At 45.0% G+C, this 17,087-nt stretch overlaps 1 protein-coding gene across 2 annotated transcripts in view; it reads right to left on the bottom strand.

The window, feature by feature from the left end:
• LRMDA (leucine rich melanocyte differentiation associated) overlaps positions 1-17,087 on the bottom strand; it is a 1,351,091-nt gene that overhangs the window by 225,251 nt on the left and 1,108,753 nt on the right. Inside the window, exon 6 of one of the 2 annotated variants that reach the window (XM_084845217.1) lies at positions 15,861-15,945. In XM_084845217.1, the coding sequence (XP_084701343.1) occupies positions 15,861-15,945 (85 nt within the window). Of the gene's footprint in view, positions 1-14,107; positions 15,946-17,087 lie in introns of those variants that run through there. The other variant, XM_084845216.1, reaches the window with a different exon arrangement.

Here is a 17,087-nt window from a genome sequence, read left to right as displayed (position 1 = left end):
CACAGTTCGAAAGCATCAATTCTTCGGCGCTCAGCCTTCCTCAGCTCTCACAGCCATGCATTACTACTGGGAAAACCATAACTTTGATTATACGAAACTTTGTTGGCAAGGTTATGTCTCTGCTTCTTACTATGCTGTCTAGATTTGCCATAGCTTTCCTCCCAAGGAGCAAGCGTCTTTTAATTTCATGACTACAGTCACCGTCTGCGGTGATCTTGGAGCCCAAGCAAATAAAATCTGTCACTGCTTCCATTTCTTCCCCTTCTATATGCCAGGAAGTGATGGGGCCAGATGCCATTATCTTAGTTTTTTTTTATTGAGTTTCAAACCAGCTTTTGCACTCTCCACTTTCACCCTCAACAAGAGGCTCTTTAGATCCTCTTTGCTTTCTGCCATTAGGGTGGTATCGTCTGCATATAGGAGGTTGTTGATAATTTTGCCGGCAATCTTAATTCCGACCTGGTAGGGATGTACGAAAGTCACTTACCTTTTACGAAACTTGATTTGCGGTGGGGGGGAGGTGCTCCGTCCCTCCCCCTGAAATTCTGGCCGGGGGGGGAGGCGTCCTGTCCCTCCCTCTGAAATTCTGGCCGGGGGGGAGGCGCCCCGTCCCTCCCCCCCCAAATTCTGGCCAGGGGGGAGGCGCCCCGTCCCTCCCGCCGCGAATCCTGGCCGTCCGGGTCTGCAAATGGCGGCGGCCGTAGCCGCCGCTGTTTGCATCCTTGCAGTCAGCCGTGATAGGCTACGTAAATGTTTATGTAGCCTATCACGGCTGAGTTAAAAAAAAATGCGTGTATGCAAATGGCGGCGCCCATGGGCGCCGCCATTTGCATTCCTTATTTTGGCATGGGCGCCACCATTTGCGTACACACTGTTTTGTTTTGTTTTTTAACTCAGCCGTGATAGGCTACGTAAACATTTACGTAGCCTATCACGGTGTTTTTTTAAAATCTAGCCGTGATAGCCTATGTAAATCTTTATGTAGCCTATCACGCTTTTTTTTTTTTTTAACTTGGAAATGGCGGCGGCGGCGGCAGCCAGTCGGAAGACCAGCCGCTGCAGCAGTCGCCACCGCCGAACCGCCACCGAACCGCCGCCGGAGCTACCGCTGCCGCCAGGGAGATTCGCCCAAGGTAAGTCCCATCCCGGGGGGGGGGGGCGGGGGCGGCAGACCGTTTCACCACCGATTTCAGGGGGCCGAATGCACTGGCATTCGGCCTCCCCGAGATTCGTGGCAAAATACTCTGACATCCCTAGACCTGTGATTCATCCAATCCAGCGTTTCTCATGATGTACTCTGCATATAAGTTAAATAAGCAGGGTGACAATATGCAGCCTTGTCGTACTCCTTTCCCAATTTTGAACCAATCGGTTGTTCCATGTCTGGTTCTTACTGTTGCTTCTCAGCTGTTGTTGTTGAAACCTCGTACAGGTTTCTCAGGAGGCAGGTAAGGTGGTCTGGTATTCCCATCTCTTTCAGAATTTGCCACAGTTGGTTGTGATCCACACAATCAAAGGCTTTAGTGTAGTCAATGAAGCAGAAATAGACGCTTTTCTGGAATTCTCTTGCTTTCACCATGATCCAGCAAATGTTGATGATTTGATCTCTAGTTCCTCTGCCTCTTCGAAATCCAGCTTGTACTTCTGGTAGTTCTCGGTTCACATACTGCTGAAGCCTAGCTTGTAGGATTTTGAGCATAACCTTGCTGGCATGTGAAATGAGCGCAATTGTGCGGTAGTTTGAACACTCGTTGGCATTGCCCTTCTTTGGAATTGGAATGTAAACTGACCTTTTCCAGTCTTGTGGCCACTGCTGAGTGTTCCAAATTTGTTGGCATATTGAGTGCAGCACTTTAACAGCATCATCTTTTAGGATTTTAAATAGCTCAGCTGGAATACCGTCATCTCCGCTAGCATTGTTGTTAGTAATGCTTCCTTAGGCCCACTTGACTTCACTCTCTAGGATGTCGGGCTCAAGTTCAGTGACCACACTATCATGGCTATCAGGGACATTAAGATCTTTCCTGTATAGTTCTTCTGTGTATTCTTTCCACCTCTTCTTAATCTCATCTGCTTCTGTTAGGTCCCTGCCTTCTTTGTCCTTTGTCATGCCCGTCTTTGCACAAAACGTTCCCTTGAGATCTCCGATTTTCTTGAAGAGATCTCTAGTCTTTCCCATTCTGTTGTTTTCCTCGATTTCTTTGCATTGTTCATTTAAGAAGGCCTTCTTGTCTCTCCTGGCTATTCTCTGGAACTCTTCATTTAGTTGGGTATATCTTCCCCTTTCTCCCTTGCTTTTCGCTTCCCTTCTTTCCTCAGCTACTTGTAAAGCCTCATCAGACAGCCACTTGGCTTTCTTGCATTTCTTTTTCTTTGGGATGGATTGAGTTGCTGCCACCTGAACAATGTTACGGACCTCCGTCCATAGTTCCTCAGGCACTCTGTCTATCAGGTCTAATCCCTGAAATCTATTCCTCACCTCCACTGTATATTCATCAGGGATATGATTTAGGTCATACCTGAAAGGTTTAGTGGTTTTCCCTACGTTCTTCAATTTACGCCAAAATTTTGCAACAAGAAGCTCATGATCTGAGCCACAGTCAGCTTCAGGTCTTGTTTTGACTGACTGTATAGAGCTTCTCCATCTTTGGCTGCAAAGTACAGAATCAATCCGATTTCAATATTGACCATCTGGTGATGTCCATGTGTAGAGTCGCCTCTTGTGCTGTTGGAAAACAGTGTTTGCTATGATCAGCGTGTTCTCTTGGCAAAACTCTATTAGCCTTTGTACTGCTTCATTTTGTACACCAAGGCCATGCTTGCCTGTTATCCCGGTGATTTCTCCACTTCCTACTTTAGCATTCCAATTCCCTATGATGAAGAGGACATCTTTTTTTGATGTTAGTTCTAGAAGGTGTTGTAGGTCTTCATAGAACCAATCAACCTCAGCTTCTTCAGCCTCAGTGGTTGGGGCATAGACTTGAATTACTGTGATGTTGAGTGGTTTGCCTTGGATTTGTACTGAGATCATTCTATCATTTTTGAGATTGTATTCCAGTACTGCTTTTCCCACCCTTTTATTGACTATGAATGCTACTCCATTTCTTCTAAGGGATTCTTGCCCACAGTAGTAGATATGATGGTCACTTGAATTAAATTCATCCATGCCTGTCCATTTTAGTTCGCTGATTCCCAAGATGTCCATGTTCAATCTTGCCATCTCATGTTTGACCACCTCCAGCTTACCTTGATTCATTGACCTTACATTCCAGGTTCCTAAACAATATTGTTCTTTACAGCATCGGACTTTCTTTTCACCACCAGACACATCCGCAGCTGAGTGTCCTTTCGGCTTTGGCCCAGCCGCTTCACTCTTTCTGGTGCTACTTGGAAATTCCCTCTGCTCTTCCCCAGTGGTATACTGGACACCTTCCGACCTGAGGGGCTCATCTTCCGGCGCCATATCTTTTAGTCTTGTGATACATTCCATGGGGTTTGCTTGGCAAGAATACTGGAGTGGGTTGCCATTTCCTTCTCCAGTGGACCACATTTTGTCAGAAGTCTCCGCCATGACCTGTCCGTCTTGGGCGGCCCTGCACGGCATAGCTTATGGCTTCACTGAGTTACGCAAGCCCCTTCGCCACAACAAGGCAGTGATCCATGAAGGGGACATATGTACTTAAAACATAAAACATATATACGTATGTACTTAAAACCTTGCAAAAATCTGAAACTTAGAAGGGAAATTAGAAATTTTGAAAGATTTACTGGTTTGGACTTTAACTCACTCTTTCTCATTCCGCCAAATAATGAAAAGACATCACAACAGGGAACATAGCTACTGGCTGGGTAGAAGCTGAGATGAGTGTTCTGTAGCCTGTGTGTGCTGCCAAAGAGAAAGCAGTAGGGCACCTTAAATTGGTCAGAGACAGAAACCGGTGTTAGTACACACATACTGAATGTGTAGCGGGGGAGCAGGACTGCCTGGCTAGCCACACCCCCAGTGTCAGCAAGCCCCTCTGGCCATGCCCCCAACACCTGATGTTCAGCTGAACATGTGAAAGGGGCATCTACATGCATGCAGCCTGTGTGCGTATGCAACTGGAGTTCCCAACAATGTGGAAGTCCCTATGTGCATACAGCACAGTATTGTTCTCACTACCTGCCTCCACCTAGCAATATCCAGGCATCAGTCCTCAATCCCATGGTTCTTGTGAGTCCCTCCTGCGGGACCCTTCACTTTGGTAAGGCATGAAAAGAAAGGAAAGGGAGGGAGGGGCGGGGGGGGCATGTGGAAGCTTCTTGGCCCATTGTGCTTTCAGCAACCAGTGGGAGCTTGGTGGGGACCAACTTGGAATGAGGTCTGAATTAAAATAATTAATGTAAAACAATTTGTTTTAATCAGTCTTGTTTAGAATCAGATCAGGGAGAGTTCATCTATCACTGCTTCTGAAAGTCCCCTCAGTTTAAATAGAGGTTTGCTGTGTGTTCAGGAAATACAAGTCCCAAACAACTTGAACACAGTCTTTAGATCTAGGTCAAGGAGTGCAAACTAAATTGACTAGGAAAAGTGTAGCTTCCTTCATATTTTTTTTTTTTATTCTAAATGAGGAAAAAATGGAGTGGAAATTGTCAAAATGTGGCCAAGCACAGATGAGTTGGTTCTGTTTTTCTTCCTTTTGAGCCTCAAGCAAAGTTAATTTACAGCTGCCTTAAGTTGCTCACAAGAGATTCAGCGTCTTGTAAACAAGCCCCTCTGGAGATGAACAAAAGCAATGGTCAGTCTCTCCCTTAGCTTCGGGTTGCAAAGAATTCCCGAAAAGCTGCCAATATTTACATATGCAATAGCTGATTCAATCTTTTATGTGAGTTCGAGACCATTCAGGGAATAGAAAAACCTTAGGAGTGGGATTCCAAAATGGCATGTTTATATGTTTCATTCTTTTCTTGGTACACTCTTGACTCCAATTAAGAGCGCTTTAGGGTTTGTGAGCTCAGAGAACTTCCTTGTATTCTAAAGAAAAAGTTGATGGCTCACATACAGTCTTCCAGCAGAATGTTCCAAACTCAATTCACAACACCTGGATTTCTGGAAAACATCCCTTAATTATTATTTCCTTGAGAATATATACATGTGAATTGTCAAAGTGAGCCAGCAGTGTCTTGCTTACAGCCAGTTGTACCTGACCCTTGGATAATTTTCTCTCCGCTCATTCACCTAGGGTGCAATCTAGCTAAACATAAATACTTTTAGCAGGGGTGTTGCTAGGTTCTTAAAAGATCCAGGGCACAGGCCCATAACACAAATTTGCATATATATATATATATATATATATATATACACACACACACACACACACACGCACACACACGAGTCTAAGTGCACGTCTGATATATATATGTGCGTCTGTGTGTGTGGTCTGTGCATGCGGTGTACTTGCGTGTGTGTACAGATTACATACATACATAAGAACTGCGCACTGACCCCAAACCCCACTTCAACTCAGACCCCAATTCAGCATTCTGGAAAACATCCCACTCCTGCTCCGGCTAATTTGTAGTCGGACCACTTCAGCTCAGCACCAAACCTGAGTCAATGTTTGGAAAAATGAATCTTTAGGCTTCCTGTTGACTACCATGGGAAATTAGAAAAAAAACGGTAGCTTTTTTCTCTTGGTCAGAACTGGATGATAATTTCAGGCATAGTAGCCCCCTAGAAGGGGATCACAGTTGCCCAATGTAGGGATGCACGAAACCACTTACCTGTTTCATAAGTGGCATCCATGGGGGGGGGGTAGGCGCTCCGTCCCTGCCCCCAGAATCCTCCCCGGCCGGCTCCACTCCGTGGCGACTCTGCGGAGCCGCTGGCCAGGTCATGCACAGCCGGACATCTGGCTGCGGCAGGTCTGCGGACGCTGAGCCGTGATAGGCTACGTAAATATTTAAGTAGCCTATCACGGCAAACAGCAGGGATGCAAATGGCGTAGCGGATGCCATTTGCGTCCCCGCTCTTTGCCGTGATAGGCTACATAAATATTTACATAGCCTATCACAGCTCAGCGAAGGGATGCAAATGGTGGCCGGTGTAGCGGCCGCCATTTGCGGCCACAGCATGGCAGCAGCTGGAGCCCCCATTGCCACCACCACCAGAGTGGCGGGTTGCTCCGTTCCACCATGGATTCCGGGGGGCTGAATTCACTGGAATTCGGCCTCCCTGGGATCCGTGGCGGAATTCTCTGACATCCCTAGCCCAATGTCAGAAAAATAGGTGCAGGGTTTATATTTTGATTTTTTTTTAAAGGGAACTGCCAATAACATTTTAATTCCTTGGGAGAACTGGATAAAAATTTCAGGATTCATTGCCCCATCAGAGGAGATCATGTCTGCCAAATTTCAGAATGCTAGCCACAAGGGTTTTTGTGCAAGGGTGGCCTTGGCATTTTGAGGTCTCCAAAAGAGTACATACTTATCTCCCTATGTTCCTTATGGACCATTGTTCTGAAAATTACAGACAGACTAGAGGTGTCCCTGAGTAAGAAACCAGCAAAGTTTCAGAAGGATAGGTGCAGCAGTTCATGTGGAAGGGGAGTACTCCAGTTTGGGATTTGCTTTCCCTTCCCTTCACCCCTTCCCCAGTAGTTTTTGGGTAAATTTGTATGAAAATGCAGAGGTCATTAGAGGTGTCCCCCAGGCAAGAAACCTGCAAAGTTTCTGATTGATAAACATGCATGCACATTTAGAATGAGTAGAATTTATTTACATTTCACCAATGTTAGCAGAAGGGGAACACGGGTGGGAAGGTGCTATTGCACTCATGTCCTGCTTCTGGGTTTCCTATGGGCATCTGGTTGGCCAGTGTGTGAACAGAATGCTGGACTAGATGGACCCTTGGTCTGATTCAGCATAGCTCCTCTTATGTTCTTAAATAGAGAGTGCCTCTAAGCATATGCAGAACGCTTTTCCTTCACCACTGGGCTCTTACATTCTCCCCCTACCAATTCTATTCCCCTCCATGCAACCATCCTCCTCATCCTACCATCCTCCAGCAACTCTTCATGAAAACAGATGTCTTATTTTGTGCAACTCCTCCCTACCTCCTCCTTGCTATGCACAAGCTCTCATTGCATCTTCCTTCCCATAACTTCATTTGTGCCAAGACTTCACCAGGATTCAGCCATCAAGTCTGTTTTCAAAACTAGGGCTAAGTTATGGAGAAACTCTGAGCATGCATTAAGTGCCTTTCCGTCACCACTGAAGCTAGAGTTCATGCAAAACAAACGAACAAACACCCCAAATCCACAAATGACAAAACATGCATAGGACTGAGTTGAAAAGGTAATCAATTCATTAGATAGAATTGGGTAGGCACTGTATTAAGCCTCCAGGAACATGCTCACAACTCAGGACTTATTTCTGCATAAACATGCAGAACATCAAGGTGCAAACCTCCCTGCAAAACTAACTTGTGCTGGAATCCTATGCACACTTTCCCAAGGGCAAGCCTTATTAAACATAATGGGACTTCTCAGCAGACGTACATAACATAGGGTTGCATAAATTAGCAATATTTATCTCCCCTCCACTTAAAAAACAAACCAAAAATTCCTATTTTTTAAATTAAAGAGTTACATAGGAACATAGGAAGCTGCCTTATGCCGAGTCAGACCCTGGGTCCATCTAGCGCAATATTGTTGACACTGACTGGCAGCAGCAGCTCTCCAGGGTTTCAGGCAGGACTCTTTCCTAGCCCACCTGGAGATGCTGGGGATTGAACCCGGGACCTTCTGCAGGCCAAGCCTGTGCTCTGCCACTGAGCTGCAGCCCTTCTCATTGCTGGATAATGGCAACTGACAAACAAAACAGCCCCAGATTTGTTTCTCTGCAACCATGTGCTCTGGGTGGAATAAAGAAGAGAGAGAGAAAGAAAGAACAGGATAGAGGAGGGAAGAAGAAAAGAAGAATAATGATTGGAAATGTGTGTGGGGGTGGGGGATAGAGAGAATTCCCTAAGCCAAGTGGCTCCTTTCAGAGAGGTAGTACTTCAGAGGAATTTGGGAGGCTGTGCAAGTTTGCAAGTATTGCACGTCCTTAAATGAACTTTATGAGGTGAGGTGGCTGAGGGCTTTTTCTAGCTTTTTTAAAACTGTAGAACCTATTTAAAAGCCGCAGCAGTTTCTCGATCATGATGCCACATAGTCCTAACCCTCCCTTTGGGATTATTTGAGTCCTACAGCTATTTAGGAGAAATTAAAGTGGAGGGGGAAAAAGAAGTTTGTGGAGGCTGATTGGATCCTTTGCTATATTGAAGCTACTAAACTTGTGCAGAAGCCAAAGGTTCCAGTTTGGGGCAGTAAAATCAGATGCTGTGTGAAATACCAGGATTTCATATGGCGCTTTCTTCCCTTCCTTCTCCCTCTTCAAAATTTAATTGCAATTTGCAGGCAAGCTCCCAACAGTGGGCAAGTAAGAGCAGAAAAGAAAAGTAGGGGGAGAGCGGTTTTTTGCACCTCAAAAAAAACCTACACCAGAGATTAGGGATAGTGACCTCCTAATGGTCACCTTAAACACCTTCTGATTAGGATCTCTAATCCCCTGGGTGACTTGACAGTTTTTACGTTTTGTTTTAGACTTTGAGAAAAGGAAATGTTACACATGGCTAGCGCAAAAGTCACTGGACCTAACTGTCTGAAATTTAGCAGGCCCAGTTATCTCTATAAGGGCTGCCAGGTCCCCAAATTCCATGCACATATGTGGAAGCACAAAAATAATATAGCTCTTTGTTTTGACACATTTTCTTGAAAATAACAAACTTTACCTGTGACTAGCACAAAAAACACTGGACATAACTGCCTGAAATTTGGGAGGTTCTATTAGCTCTAAGGGGGCTGCCAGGTGTCCAAATTCCATAGACTTATGTAGAAGAACAAAGAAATTATAGCTCTTTGCTTTGACACATTTTCTTGAAAAAAGCAAATTTTGTTTCCCAATGCAAGTCAATGGGAAAATGCAAAAAAAGAAAAGAAAAGGCAATTAGGACAGCTCAAAAGATCCAGGGCACAGCTCAAAAGATCTGTGCCCCATGCCCAGGTGACACTGTCCTAACGACTCCCTTGGCTTTTAGCTTGATTTCACTTCAGGCTTGCTTAACTCTCTCCCACTGAAAATACAAGGACTTGAAACTTTGGTTGGATTGTGCCCATACACTTCAGGGAACATTATTCACTTATTTTAATTTATTTTAAAATATATTAGCAAAATGAATAATCATAAGTTCTGAACCACTTAAAAACAACAGAACCTCATAAAACCTCGTGTTGCACAGCTACCATAGAGTATTATGTGGCCCTTTTAACATCCCCTGGTCATTTGGGCAATAGGGTATATAGTCAAAAGTGTACTCTTGGTTGAACATAGAAATCGTGTTGGGATATAAGTGGATGCTAAAAATAATTGCTATAACTTTTAAGCTGCAATAGAAATGTAGCCTAATATATTCTTTTTTCAGCTTTAGGAACATAGGAACCTGCCTTATACTGAGTTGGTGCATCTAGCCCAGTATTGTTGACACTGACTGGCAGCAGCGGCTCTCCAGGGTTTCAGGCAGGATTCTTTCCTAGCCCACCTGGAGATGCTGGGGAAAGAAACTGGGACCTTCCGCATGCAAAGTGTGTGCTCTAACACTGAGCCATGGTCCCTCCCCTCAGAACTTCTTTTTTTTTCCAATGCCAGATAATCCAATAAAGCAAACTTTACAGTAAAAGAAATACTGTAAATATAATTATATAATAGCAAATAACCTCTCTGAAGTTAGCTGAAAACTGAAAAATCAATTCCAATAGTTGATAAACAATTCCCATTTTACTTAGAAGTCATTAATAGTTATTTTCTTCTTTACAACATCTAACTAAATAGGTTGGCTTTACCATTTCACCAGCTGACCAATAATCATGTTCTTGAAGATACTCAGCAACTTTTCCATTTAGCTGCCAATTCTGTTTCTGCCACAGATAAAACATCTAGCTGCCAATTCCAAATGCCTATTTTCAACCAAGTCAAGCAAGCATCCAAATAGCATAATTACTAGATTCAGTGGAAGTTTATATCCCATCATATCTGTACTTACTTTATAACTGCCCTTCACTCCCACATCTTAATTTTAGAACAAGACCATTAAGAGAGAAAATAGTCAGCATTTACTAATACTGTACACACTACCAACATCTAGCATTTCTGTTCCTATATAAATCAATCTAATTGCAGTCACATCCCACCTGATCTATGCCACATGAAAGTTTCTGTTCATATTAAGTGCAATTTTACAGCAAGGACTATGAACTATGATACAATTTATTTATTTATTTATTTATTTATTTATTTATTTATTTTCTTTATTTATTACATTCATATCCCTCCTTTATTCCTCCTGCAAGGAACCCAAGGCAGCTTACATGATCCTCCTCCTCTCCACTTTATCCTCACAACAACCCTGTGAGGTAGTTAGGCTGAGAGTCAATGACCAGCCCAAAGTCACCCAGGGAGCTTCATGGCCAAGTGGGGACTAGGCCCCAGATCTCCCAAGTCCCAGTCCAACACTTTAACCGCTACACCACACTGTCTCTCATATTAATGCTAGGAATGTATGAGAATTTTGTTTCAGTTAATCTAACATCAGAACTTTCCCTGTTCACACCCCCAGACTTAAATTTTCGGAAAAAGCTTGAATATTCCCAAGCTTGCAATCATGTTCACAAAATGTGTTCATCAGAAAAATGCACACTTTAAAAATGTACATACGCATTTTCGAAAAAAGTACATACGAAAAAAATACGCATTTTCACGCCATAGTCAATGGGGGGAAAGGTACGCATTTGGGTGCGCACATTTAGGGCACCTAAATGTGCACTTTTCCCATTCAGACAAAAAAAGCTCACATTCAGGAATGGGAACTTGGTGGAACTTGGATAATCCTGATGAGCTCGAGCCACACTGATTCTCCCTTCCCTGATTAATTCCCTCTGGGTATCTCTCCATTTTCTTCCCCCTTAGTCATCTCTTGCCTTTATATAGCCTGGATCCTTAGGCCCTGCTCTCCTCCATTTGCTTCCTCTTCAGTTAACTCCCTGGTGACCTGACTGCCCTATCTTGTCTGAGCCCACAAAGGGTGCTTGCGCTGTTTATTTATTTATTTATTAAATTTATTAATCGCCCATCTGACTGGTCACCCAGCCACTCTGGGCGATGTACAACCCCCATAAAACAATTTAAAACAATAAAATTTTAACATAATTTTTTTTAAAAAAATACCCTAACCCACCCCAAATGCCTGCCTGAACAACCACGTTTTTAATGCACGACGGAAGCTCATTAAAGAGGGGGCATGACGGAGTTCCCTAGGGAGGGAGTTCCACAGAGTGGGGGCCACCACAGAGAAGGCCCTCTCCCTCGTCCCCACCAGTCTAGCTGTCCTGGCTGATGGGACAGAGAGAAGGCCATCTGAGGCTGATCTTGTTAAGCGGCCTGTCTGGTGTTGCTGGAGGCGCTCCTTAAGATAGGCTGGGCTGGAACCATATAGGGTTTTAAAGGTCAAAACCAACACCTTGAATTTGGCCCGGAAAACAACTGGTAACCAGTGCAACTCCTTCAGCACTGGAGTGATATGACCTCGTCGGCGGCTGCCTTTAATCAGGCGAGCCGCCGCGTTCTGTACCAGCTGCAGCTTCCGAACCGTCTTCAAGGGTAACCCCACGTAGAGCGCATTACAGCAGTCTAAACGAGAGGAGACCAGGGCATGTACTACCAATGGGAGCAGATGGTTGGGAAGGAAGGGGTGCAGCCGCCGTATCAGATGGAGTTGATACAGCGCTGTCCGGCTCACAGCTGACACCTGAGCCTCCATGGACAGCTGGGAGTCCAAAATGACCCCCAGGCTGCGGCCCTGGTCTTTCAAGGGTAGCCGTACCCCATTCAACACCAGGTCAACATCCCCCAGCCTCCTCTTGTCTCCCACCAAAAGTACCTCGGTCTTGTCAGGGTTGAGCTTCAGCTTATTCCTCCCCATCCAGCCACTCACCGTCTCCAGACATTTGGACAGGGATTCTACGGCCAACCTTGGTGAAGATTTGAATGAGAGGTAGAGCTGCGTGTCATCCGCATATTGATGACACTGCACCCCAAACCTCCTGATGATAGCCCCCAGTGGCTTCACATAGATGTTAAATAGCATCGGGGAGAGGATGGAACCCTGTGGCACCCCACAAGTAAGTGGCCACGGGTCCGAAACCTCCTCTCCCAGTGCTACCCTCTGGTACCTGCCGGAGAGGAAGGACCGGAACCACCGCAATACAGTGTCTCCAATGCCCAACCCCTCCAGGCGGTCCAGGAGGATACCGTGGTCAACGGTATCAAAAGCCGCTGAGAGGTCGAGGAGAACAAGGAAGGAGCATTCACCCCTATCCAGAGCCCTCCTCATATCATCCAACAAGGCGACCAAGGCCGTTTCTGTCCCATGCCCAAGTCTGAAGCCCGACTGAAATGGGTCTAGATAATCAGTTTCTTCCAAGTGTGCCTTCAACTGCACCGCCACCACCCGATCAATCACCTTGCCCAAAAATGGCAGATTTGAGACTGGGCGAAAGTTGTTCAGAACTTGAGGATCCAAGGAGGGCTTCTTTAAGAGCAGTCTTATCACTGCCTCCTTGAGGGCTGATGGCATCACTCCCTCCTCAAGGGAGGCGTTCACCACCGCCCTGATCCCTTCACCCAGTCTCTCTCTGCAGGTCATAATGAGCCAAGATGGGCAAGGATCAAGTAAGCAGGTGGTCGGCCTTACAGATGAAAGCACCTTGTCCACTTCTTCAGGAGGAAGAAGCTGGAACCGATCCCACAAAACCGGTTTGCCACAGGCCGCCTCTTGCTCACTAACTGTATCCACAGTGTGCAGAGTAACACACCTAATCTGATCAATTTTATCCGCAAAGTGCCTTGCCAAAGCCTCACAGGAGGCCTTAGAATGCTCCAGTGGTTCCGGAGCCACAGGACCGACCAGGCTCCGGACCACTTGGAACAGCCTCCTGGGGCAGCACTCTGCAGACACGATGGAGGCAGCATAATATTCCTTTTTTGCTGCCTTCACCGCCACGTGATAGGCTGAAGATACAGCTCTAGCCCGTGTCTGATCGTCTTTGGAGCGAGACTTCCGCCACCGGCGCTCTAGCTGTCTCACCTCCTGTTTCAGAGCTCGTAACTGCGGATTGAACCATGGTGCAGTCCGAGCCCTGTTCAGGGGGAGAGGGCGTTTCGGAGCCACCCGATCTAATGCCCCGGTGATTGCGGCATTCCAGCCACCCACCAGGGTCTCGACCGAGTGGCCACTGGCATGCCCCAGAGAATCCCCAAGCGCGTTCAGGAATCCATTTGGATCCATAAGACGCCTGGGGCGGACCATTTTAATGGGTCCTCCACCCCTGCGGAGGGGTTGTGGAACCGAGAAGTCCAACATCACCAGATAGTGATCTGACCATGACAAGGGGGTGGTGGATATACCCCCGACTTCCAGATCACTCCCCGCTTCTCCAGAAACAAACACAAGGTCTAGTGCATGACCGGCTACATGGGTGGGCCCAGTTAGAATATGGTGCAGCTCCCAGGAGGCCATGGTCTCCATGAAGTCCCGAGGTGCTCCTGTGAGGATGGCCTCCGAATGTACGTTGAAGTCCCCCAACACCAGTAAGTTAGGGGACTGTACACGTACATCAGAGACCACCTCAAGCACCTCGGCGAGGGAGTCAGTCGTGCAGCGGGGTGGACGGTACACGAGCAGAATCCCCAGACTGCCCTTCGGGCCCAACCTCCAGTACATGCACTCAGCAACCTTGTTCTGGTGACTTCCCTTCTCCTTCCCTTCGAGCCCCTTGAACTCTTCTTTCCCATCACCATTCCTGGCTAACTCCCAGGGAGTACACCATCACTTATCCCCAGAGTTGCTCCATGCATTACTACAGTGTTTTGTGACTACTTCTTGGATCTTTGTTTAGAGAATCAGATGGATACTGTGTTTGCACACCTAAAAGAATATTCATACTGATAATGGTGTTATTTCATTTGGAGTTGTTCTCTTCTCCTAGGAAAAATGTCTGGCTTTTTTTTTTTTAAAGAGATGACTGTGTCTCCCACGTGCACCTTTCTTTTTATATTCCTGGAGTACTTCAGGGTGCACCCACTTCATAGCATAATTCCAATATGAACATGTCCTCATTTCTTTCCACCTAAGATACACAATAAAATTTCAGAGCTCAAGATTTACAATGAATTGGACTGGATGCCAAGATGTTACTGGGTTAACCAGGATCTGATCCAATGTTTAGGTTTAAACTTCCTTCTCAGCATCTCTAGGGGAAGGAGTTATGAGCCAAAGCAGGGCAGCAAGCTATTTTCCACATTGCTCATCCGTAGCCTTCCCCCACCTCCCACCATTCCAAAGTTTACGCCATCTCCCATTTTCCATCATGTTCTTCCAGTTTCTGTCTTTCTATGGGAGGCTAAAAGATAGACACCAAGACATGCATAATAAACTTATAAAAGAGAATGTGAAAGAGAGCACTGGTGATAAATTAGATGTAGTTTAGAACTTTTTATTTTTTTAAAAAATGGAAGTGCTACCAGATTTCACCAGCAGGTGCCACCCTTGAGTTCCCGAACTCCACCCCCTGAGTCTCAAGATATGAACCTCAGGAGACCTGGCAAGCCTAGATCCAAAGAGCTGAGGGTATGGCACCAGAACTTTTACACATCCTCATAAAGCATGGTTACCATTCTTTGGTTGGTGTACCTGGTACTTAGTTTATAGGACTTCAGTTGGGAAAACATGAAAAATAGGAACTTTGTATAATGAGCAACTAAGCAGACTCTTATTTGTTGCATTTGTTTCTTGCTATAGAATGTTGGAAAATACCAACTTCAAAATATTTCCTTTATTGCAGATGCAATTGTTCATCAGTTTCCTGAAATTTGTTTTTCAATTAATAGTCTGTTTTTTAATTTGCAGTGACCATTTCAAATGAAGGAAATGTTGGGTACTATCCAATAGGGGTGGTCCGTGTGCACCCTGCCAGCCCAGGTCCATGCGTGGCTGCAACATGGCGCTTCCGGGCCAAGTCCCGACGCACAGGAAAACACTGGTTTCTGGAAGGAGTGCGATCTGCGCCTTCCAGAAACCAGTGTTTTCACATGTCAGAACTTGCTTCCAGAAGCGGTGTATCATGGCCGCCTGCGGACCTGGGCTGGTGGGGCAGGGTGCGTGCGGGCCAAGGACACCTGTGCGCACACCACCTCTATTGGATACTACCCATAACATTGATCCTTCTCCTACTCTTTCATTATAAAAAGAGAAGAATGATAAGAAAAATTAATGGAATGTAAATGTGTACTGAAGTAAAAATAAATCACAACTTTAACTGTTAAATTGCAAAATAAACATATTTTAGTATTTTGTTTACCAGTAGCACTTACAAAGTGTCTCAGAATCATCAGTGAAGTTATGCAATTGTCTATTTAGCAATATATAAGTTAATCATATTTTTGTGGAAGTTGCTAAGTGTTATTTAATAGAATCATTTGCTTTCCCAGTAGAGTACCTCTGAAGCCTGTTTAATATGTTTAAACTCTACTTTTGCCAAGTGCACTCTTCTAATCAAGAGCTCAAAAGGGTGGCGCATTCTCTCTAGAGTGCCAGCAGAGCAGTAATGAACTCTAATGGCCAGACAATAAAGTTTATCTTCTTGCAGTTATGAAAAACAATACGTTTCTCTCTCTCTCTCTCTCTTTCTCTCTCTCTCTCTCAGTCTGCGTGTATGTGTGTTTACCTCTGTGGTTGGTGAGGTCTCTTGATCCGGATGGCAATGGCGTATAGTGCACTTGAGGCGATATGGAGGCACCATCAGTTAAGGCCTGCAAGAAGAGTAAATTTAATAATCCGGTATTATTAGTGTGTAAATCCAGCTAAGAGGATACACTCATACAGATGCCACAGTACAAGGCATAGGATTAGATATAAAACTAATTTTATAACCCCGATGCTGCAAAGTACTGAGAACTCTGATTTGATCTGTCAAACTTTCAAATGGCCCACATAGTGAGCGATCTCTCATCACTTTTATTTTTAAAGGTATCCCCCTCCCCGCTCTCATTTTTAAGGTTCCTGGCCATTTCTCATTAGAGGCCATATATCTTTCCCCCATGTAGACCTTTGTTTCTTCTCCCTCGATCTCTTGACACTACATGAAGCCCTTTTGTACATTATCATGCAGTTACCCAAAGTTTCTTCCCACACTACTGTGGTAAGTCATATTTGTGCTTCTTTTCCAGTGGTGATGGGTTTACGCAGAGACGGTGTTCCCACATCTGGGCTGTAACGCTTCAGGTTGCAGGTGAGGGCTAACACTATTGAATGCTTCACCATACACACAGATCCCTTGCTCTTAAAATGCCTCCCTCATCTTTCTTTTCCTGCAATTTCATCTTGATTGGATCCATGAGCAGCCTTTGAATGCTGTGAGACTTGTCTCTGTAGCGTGTGCACACAAAACATACACACACCCCTGACATGGCATGCTCAGATAATCTGCCATCAGTTTCGGGGTGACTGAGGTATGAGACCGGTTGATTTGGTGAACATTGCTGGATTTAGGCTGGAGGGTATCAGTGCTTCCTGCTCCCACATAACTTCATACACTATTTCTAAGTAGCTCCGACTCTTCTAGCTGCAGCTCTGACTCCTGGATTTGGCCCCATAGGCAAGATTAACTATTCTCAAAATATGAAGTATATGGAATGGAATATATTAGGTAAAATAAACTATAAGGACAGTATTAATTTGTAGCAATACATATCAAATTCTGTTACAGAATTTATTCAACTTCCCCTTAAAAACTGAAATACCAAATAACCCTTAATAACAGGTCTAAATTATCATTATTATTCTTTAAATTACACACACACACACATACACACAATTAGTTCCCTGAAGAATTTTAGATCTTATTATATCTACTAACAGGCATTCTGGTGAGCAATGTCTTGATATTACTGAA

This window comes from Heloderma suspectum, chromosome 3, assembly GCF_057233095.1.
Source record: "Heloderma suspectum isolate Gila_16-S chromosome 3, 16-S_ref, whole genome shotgun sequence".
Taxonomy (NCBI): Eukaryota; Metazoa; Chordata; class Lepidosauria; order Squamata; family Helodermatidae; genus Heloderma; species Heloderma suspectum.
This window is presented reverse-complemented; position numbering and strand designations above follow the sequence as displayed.